The sequence below is a fragment of the Hyaena hyaena genome, unplaced genomic scaffold (genome assembly GCF_003009895.1).
Source record: "Hyaena hyaena isolate Hyena2069 unplaced genomic scaffold, ASM300989v1 scaffold_385, whole genome shotgun sequence".
In the NCBI taxonomy this organism is placed as follows: Eukaryota; Metazoa; Chordata; class Mammalia; order Carnivora; family Hyaenidae; genus Hyaena; species Hyaena hyaena.
Window position 1 is genome coordinate 180808 of NW_024081022.1, and position 7326 is coordinate 188133.

Genomic DNA, 7326 nt, shown 5'->3' on the forward strand with positions numbered 1-7326 from the left:
GGGGGGCAGCAGGCACGCCAGCCGCGCCTGGGCCTGGCGGGAGGGGTGTGAACAGAGAACCGGGAAGACGACCTAACTCCAGGGGCTGGAGGGGACGGAGGCAGGAGGCAAGCAGAGGCGACTTCCCTGGGGCCACAAGGGCAGACACCCCCGCGTGCCCACCTGGAGCTGCGCCTGCAGCAGCCGGATGTCCTGGTTCTCCCTGGCAAGCTTGTCCAGCAGAAGGGCCATGTTCTGCAGGCCGGGCACGCCGTCAGGGGGCGCTGACGCCTGCAGCCCCTGCCCCAGCCCATCCTAGGGGCACAGGGGCCAGTGACCCCCCGTCCCACAGCCAGGCTGCCCCCACCCTCCCCACGCGCGCCCTGCACGGCGTCCGGCACCTCCACGTCCAGGACCGCGTCCGGGAAGACCTGCAGCTGTGCTTCCTCCGCAGGCCCTGCGGGAAAGCGAAGTCCCGAATCCGGCCCCCCCACCCCTCACCCCTGCACACACACGGTCACCCTCCTGCCCTGCCTGCCCTACGGGTCACCCTGAACAGCTGGAAAGGTAGTAACCGCACAGCCCAGCGGCCCTACTTCTGGGGCAGAGAAGCGCCCCCAGGGGCCTCCCTCAGGCGGCGCAGGCACCAGCCGGGGCCCCTCCGAACTCACCACTGTCAGACTCTGGGAGGCCACCTGAGGAAGGAGACAGAGGGGCTTGGTGAGGCCAGGGCGGGGGGGGGGGGGGGGGGGGGGCCGCGGGGCCTCGGCAGGGAGGTGCCGCTCACCGGAGAGGAGGAGGAGGCTTCCCAGGCCCAGCAGAGCCAGGGCCCAGACGAGACACTTGTTGAGGGAGATGCCGAGCTCCCCGCCCGCACCCTCGCCACGGGCCTGGCCCTCCACGCCCAGGGCCGCCGTGGGCAGAGGGGTGCTGGGCTCCCGGCCCCGCCGCCTCCGCAGCCCCCCCACGTCCACGTCCACGTCCACGTCCGTGTCGTCCTCGCTGCTGGAGCGGCGGGCCTCCTCGGCGGGCCAGGCTGGAGAAGGGCGGACACAAGGCGGTGAGGCGACCACAGACGGAGACCTCGACGGGGACCCTGCAAACTCAGGGGGCAGCTCCTCCCTAAAAGCACCCCCTCCACACATGCCTCCACCAGCTCCCTCCGCAGCTCCTGGGCCCCCCGGGCGCTGCCTCGCAGGCCCCCCGGCCCTCCCTGGTCCTCAAGGCGAGGGTCCTGAGGGGCCCGGCCGTCTCCCTGCGCGGCCACCCCCACCATGGACTGTCCCCCACAGCAGACGAGGCCCAGTCCACAGACCCCGACCCGGCCTCCCCAGAGCCAGGACCGCCCACCGTCCCCCAGTGCCCTCGCGGGGTGTCCCCTGCCCGCGGCACCCCGCCCGCCACACTGGCGCACCCCCCACCCCATTCAGAGAACAACCCCACTGCTACCACCCGGCCACCTAAGTCCTCCCCGGGGCCACCCCCCCACACCCGCCGCGTGTCTGCCCACCTCCAGCTTTGCGTGAGCACCTCCTCCCTTGTGCCCCGAATGGCCCCAGGCCTCGGCCTCTCCCTCCACCCCGTCCCTCGTCTCCCTCTTGGGCAGAGGCGGATTCGTGGGCCCCTTAGCCACAAGCCGCGGGCACAGCCTCCTTAGCACAGCCCGGGGAGGGGGGTCCCTCTGCTGATGGCACAGCCGGGCCTGCAACCTCTTCTCTTCTTCCCACCCTACTGGCCCGGAGCCTACTCCGTTCGAGCCTCCGCTCAACACCCCCTCCAACGTGAACCTTCCCCGACCGTGCCCGTCTCTCCCTCCCCTCCCTGCACCTGTCCCCGGCTGAACCTCCGAACCGCCCTCCCCTCTGGAGGGAGCACTGTAATCCCACCTCCTTTTCCCAAGCTCTTGGTCTAACTTGCATTTTGGCTCAGACCACTCTGCCTCTCACGCAGGCCACGCACCACCCGCCCTCCCTCCCGGGCCCAGAGCTGATGTAGGAAAGAGGCTCAGGGAGCATCTAGAAGCGAGAAAAGGGGTCCGTGGCACAGGGGAAGAGTCAAGCAGACCGGGGCCCCGCCAATCACCAGCTTTGTGACCTTGGTCACACTGACACCTTGCCCCTCATGCCTTCCAGAAGGAGAGGGAAAACAGAGACAAGAAGGGCTCTCACCTGCGCTGGGAGATGAGGGCAGGCTCTGCGGGGGGCTGTGGCACTCAGGGTCCCGTGCATCCTCCAGGCCTGCCACCACAGGGGCCTCCTCCGAGTCTCCCTGGACCAGAGTGTCTCCCGGGCCAGGAGGCTTCGTAGCGGAGCCGTCACCTTCCGGGACACCCTGAGCAGACACAGCCATGAGCAGCTCTGGACCCCCGCCCCCGCCCCTAGCTTCCCTCCTCAACTCAGTGAAGTCCTCACCTTGGCCTCGGTCTTCTCGGGCAGAATGGGACCACACTGGGAGCTTTCACTCTGGAAGGGGGTCCCTGTAGTGGATGAAAAGGCCCGGGAAAAACACCACCATCCCCCGGTGAACTTCCTACACAGCCCTCTGGCTCCCGCTTAGAAGGGGCAGGAGAGCCCAGAAGGTGGAAGGCGGCTGCACCCCACCGCCCGGAGGGCCCTGTCACCTTCTCCGCCCACAGCAGCTGCCTCGGCGCAGCTCCAAGGGGCCTGGGGAGCGCTCTCGTCTTCCGGGTCCGTGCTGCATCCTGGGCCCAGGGTCTCCACGGGCAGCCCCTACGGGAGCACGGGGTGCTCTGCTGGGGTCCCCGGGGCCAGCCGCATGGGGACCCCCACCCACATCTCACAAAAACCTACTACGTACAAGAAGGAGCTGATGCAAGGTGGGCGGCGGGGGCCTCAGCTCCCGTCCCTGGTCTTCCTAACCTCCCCCAGCCTCCCCTGACAACCCCCGGCCCCCTGCCCTCCCCTAATCTGTCCTGACGCCCCTGCCACTGCGAGGAACTTCCAGAGGCTGTTTCCCGGCCAAGAAGAAGTGCGGCTGGACTGACACCAGGTCACATAGGAACCTGGTGCCGCCCACTCTCCCAAAGAAGCCAGCTGAAGCTGGGGTCTCCCGCCCCCCCACAAATGAAAGCTGCTGATTGGCTGGAAGGTGGGAGGCCAGCAAGGCAACAGAGCCCCCCGGCCGCCCAAACCCAAGGTCACAGCCATGTTCCCCACGGGTTTCCTAGCAGCCGTCCACTCTCGACGGGCCGCCCGCCTTACACGCATCTTCCAGGCTTTTCTGGGCTCCACTGCCCCACACGCAGGCGCCAGCAGCCGACAACCCGCCGGCCCCGCTGGGCTCTCCCCTCCCTGCGCACCCCTGCCCAACAGGCCGCCCACTCACCAGAGCAAGGCCCCACAACCCCTCCAAGAATCGATCTGTGCCTCAATCCGTTTCTGGGCAGTTTTCAAACCACTCGCTTCTCACGGCCACCCCTCTAAGCCACAAACCACCACCCCCTCTTATAGCGGAGAACAGAGAGGAGGAAGGCCCAGGGTCCTTCTGGGCCAGGGCTCTGGCCCCAGTGCCTGTGTCGTGCCCCAGCTCCCTGCCCTCACACCCCTCCCCCGGCAGTTCTAACACCCCGAGTCACGTGGCCTGGGTCCCTTGAGGAGCTTTCTCCGGCCTCCTCCCTTCTCAACAGCTTTGAGGGCACATGAACCCACCGGCTTCCTGACCCCACTGCGAGCTGCGCCACTGGACATTCAAATTACTCCCTCGCACATCCCACCCGCGGGCAGGGACTGTCCCAAGTCCCCCGGACTCACGGCCGTTCTGTGATTCCCCCTCAGGAAGGGGCCTGCGTGCCCGGGCCCGGCCCTCGAGGCCCGTTCAGGGCTCCAGGCTCCGACCCCCACCCTGCTCCAACGCCAACACACGCCTCCATCTCACCCCAGGCACTTCCTCAGTCTCCCCAGAAACGGCCTTCCTGCTGTTGCCTCAGAAGTTCTGAGGCACAGGGGTCCCCCACTCCCAGGAGCTGATGCTGCCGGGCCCGAGTCCATCCTCACACCTGACTCCCGGGGCCTGCTCTCCTGCCTCCCGCCCCTGCAGGAGGTGACGCAGGTGCCCGGAGCCGGACCCAGAAAGCAGTCTGGCCCGGCAGGAACTTCTCTTCCATGGGGTTCCCAGGCCCGCGTCCTACCTCTGAGCCGGCAAGCACCCAGCTGTTGTCAGAGTCTGGGCAGGAAGCCATGGTTGCTGGGGTCCCCGAGGCGGCTGCGGCTGCCCCCTGCAGAGAAAAGTGCTCTAAAGGACCCCGGTTCCCTTGAGCAAAGGCAGGATGCAGAGAGCGGCCTTGGCTGGGTCCCCAGGGCTGGGCAGCGGCTTCCAGAACCGGCCCTTCGGACCCAACGCTCCAGCTTTCCTGGGCAGTACTGGCCCTTGCAAGTCAAAGCCCGCCAGCAGCCACAGAGAAGGTCACCTGTGATCCCTGGGGGACTAAACTGACCTTGAAAGGTCAAAGCAAAGAGATGGGAAGGCTGTGGGGGCTATCCAGGCCAGCCGGGAAGGAGGGAGGAAAACACCCGCCCAGACCCCTCCCCCCTGGAATGTCCCACCCACCATCGATCCTTCCCACCGTCCGGCCATGGGTGCCCAACGCTGGCTGCACACCAGAATTGCCTAGGATTCTGATTCAACTAATTTTGGGTCAGACCCCGGCACAGGCTTTGGGTTTTCTTGTTTGTTTTTCTTTTTAATGTTTATTTATTTTTGAGAGAGAACACGTGTGGGGAGGGGCAGAGAGAGAGGGAGACACAGAATCAGAAGCAGGCTCCAGGCTCTGAGCTGTTAGCACAGAACCCGATGCGGGGCTCGAACTCACGGACCGTGAGATCATGACCTGAGCCAAAGTCGGACGTTTAACGGACTGAGCTTCCCAGGCCCCCCAGGAATGGGTCTTCGTGAAAACCTCCCAGAAGGCCTTTCTGTGCAGCCTGGCCTGAGGACGCCTGCATTGCTCATACGGGTCCCCACGCACTGTTAGTAAATCTCCGCGTCACGCTGCCTCTCCGTCCTAAGTTCTGTTTCCTTTCTGTGCGATCTGCAGTTTCATCCGACAGAACTTGAAGGCAACCGGGCAAAGGAGTTAACGAAGCTGCCGGCTGTAAAGACCTTACAGTTTGCACAGTGGAGACCAAAATCTGGGCTGCGACCCTGCTACTTGGCTCTGACTTGGCAGCTGGGGTGGGAAGTCACACCAGCTTCCGAGGTCTGACACAAAGCAGGGTAAGGAGGGGAGACCTGTCCTGACGTGCTGGCCAAGACTGTCCCCGGAGTCTGGGCAGCTGCAACGGGGACCTGGCACAAGGCAGGGGGATAGATGAGCTGAGCGCCCCCAGGTCTTGGGCCGTGGTCCTTCAGAGGACCCGTGACCACTTACTGAAGGGCCAAATGGGTGGATGGAGAAGGGCCCCGTGAGGGAACGCTAGGGAGGGAAGTGAGGCTCCGGGACCCCCTTGCAGCCCCTTCGGTTTGAGCTGGTGCAAGTCCTGCACAGGGTCCTGATAAACCTGAGGCCTTTCAAGACCCACGCCGGGGACACACAGCTGCTGGTGTCTTCCCCGATGCCCGCGCCCCCCAGACAGGCGCGGCCGTCCCACAGAAAGACAGGAGAATGGCTGCAGGGACCCCCACACCGCATCCAACAGGCCCCCCTAGCCAGCTCCTGAAGGTCCCGGCAGAGCCGGCCCTGGGCCCTCCCCCGCCCTCTGTCACCATCTCGCCATCCCCAGTTGCTGCGTGTGACTGTTAACAGGTGGTGGCAGGAAGGAAGTGGCAGCAGCTTGGGCTGAAGTTTCTTGTTCTCCCCGGCTGTGTGTGTCCAGCCTGCTCGGGTCCTCCAGAACCAGGCACCATGGCGACCAGGGTGATGTCAGACCTACTGTCTCCATGGAAACCGGCCCGCCATTTGGGTCAACAGAGACAAGCGCTCTGAGACCCCAGCAGAGTGCAACAGTGTTTCCCGACAGGGGAAACGGTCTGTAGCCCCTGCACCCAGGCTTCCCAACTCTGCAACCTCTGTCCGCTGAGTCCCTCCGAGATACCAAAAGACGGCCCTGTTCTCCGGCCCGCATCGCTTCGCCTTATTAGGAAGCTCCCTCCTCGGCCCCACCGGCACCCCTCCCCTCTCCCGTCCACCTCTCCATCTCCACCCCCGCCCCTCCCCGCAAAAACGGACTTCCTGGCCTGTCCCTCTGCTGTTCCCAGAGGACAGCTAACGGGGGGCGCTCCCCTCGGCACAAAGCTGGCCAGTCGGGCCGACGCAAGCCCTGTAGGGGCGGCCGTCCCGAGCCTCGGAAGCAGGAGACCCCGCGCCGCCAGAGCAAGTGCCAGTCCGGGAACCGCCGCCGGGGGCGCCGCCCCCCCGGGCCCAGCAGGGCCCAGCAGCTCCCGGGTCCCCGGGCAGCCCACGCCCCTCCCGACTGAGGGGTCTGCGCGACCCCCGCCCGGCCGGGCCTCACCTGACCCGGCAGCACCGCAGTCCTCACCCGACTAGCTGCGGCCTCCCTGGTTTCCTGCCCGGGAGGGGAGGGGCCCACGTGACCTGGACTGGCCAATGGAGAGCCAGCGTCCCGGAGGGGGCGGAAACTTTGGGCCAATCAGCGCTGGAATCGAGAGCCGGGGGACGGGAGGGGGCCCTGGCCGGCCCCCGGCCCTGGGCTCTGCTCCCACGGTCCGCGGGGCTTCCCGCGAGCCGGCTTCGGGGTGACCTCGCCTCCTTTCCCAGTGTGGAAACAGTTGCTGGGGGAAGACCCACAGCTGAAAGCAAAGCGTGGCACCTCCTGGGACCGCAGGGGCAGGTCGACCCCAGGACAGACAGAGACAGCTGCAGGCCGGGGAGGGGGGATGGCATCCGTGCGATGGAAATAGCCCTCCCGCCGCTCTCCCCGCCCAGCGCCGGGGCAGGTTAAGGATCCCACTGCTACTTTTCTAAAGTGGACACCGACAAAGCATCCCCAAGTTAAATCCGCTAGACCAGGGACAGCCCCCTTCCCACTGCACTTGACCCCAACCCAAGCAACTAGGGGAGGGGCAGTGGGCGCTAAACCCAGAAACACCAAGGGCACTTGGCTCCAGGCCAGGCCCAGGAATGTGCCCAGAAAGGAACTGCTTTCCCACACCAGGGACGAGGGGGGAGGGGCGGCGCACACAGGCCTCCCGGGGCTCCTTGGCTCGTACCAAGGTCAGTTCAGGGGTCCGAGTCTCTCCGCCATTCCCTCTTCCAGGAACCCTGGGCACATAAATATCCTCACCCCCCCCCCCACGCCCCCAGGCATCGGCTCAGAGGTGACAGAGGCTCTTTCCCACCGAAGCGCACAGAAATAGCCAGGAGTCCTTACC

At 66.0% G+C, this 7326-nt stretch overlaps 1 protein-coding gene across 1 annotated transcript in view; it reads right to left on the reverse strand.

Moving 5' to 3' along the window:
• Nucleotides 1-5863, reverse strand: part of PBXIP1 (PBX homeobox interacting protein 1) — an 8456-nt gene extending 2593 nt beyond the window's left edge. Inside the window, exons 1-9 of the mRNA XM_039251283.1 lie at nucleotides 5701-5863; nucleotides 4127-4213; nucleotides 2600-2708; nucleotides 2391-2455; nucleotides 2148-2310; nucleotides 767-1015; nucleotides 651-674; nucleotides 381-436; nucleotides 78-294 (exon numbers count right to left, since the gene is read on the reverse strand). Coding sequence (XP_039107214.1) covers nucleotides 78-294; nucleotides 381-436; nucleotides 651-674; nucleotides 767-1015; nucleotides 2148-2310; nucleotides 2391-2455; nucleotides 2600-2708; nucleotides 4127-4213; nucleotides 5701-5703 — 973 coding nt within the window. The 5' untranslated portion in view covers nucleotides 5704-5863. The remainder of the gene's footprint in view (nucleotides 1-77; nucleotides 295-380; nucleotides 437-650; nucleotides 675-766; nucleotides 1016-2147; nucleotides 2311-2390; nucleotides 2456-2599; nucleotides 2709-4126; nucleotides 4214-5700) is intronic.
• Nucleotides 5864-7326: the final 1463 nt, after the last annotated feature.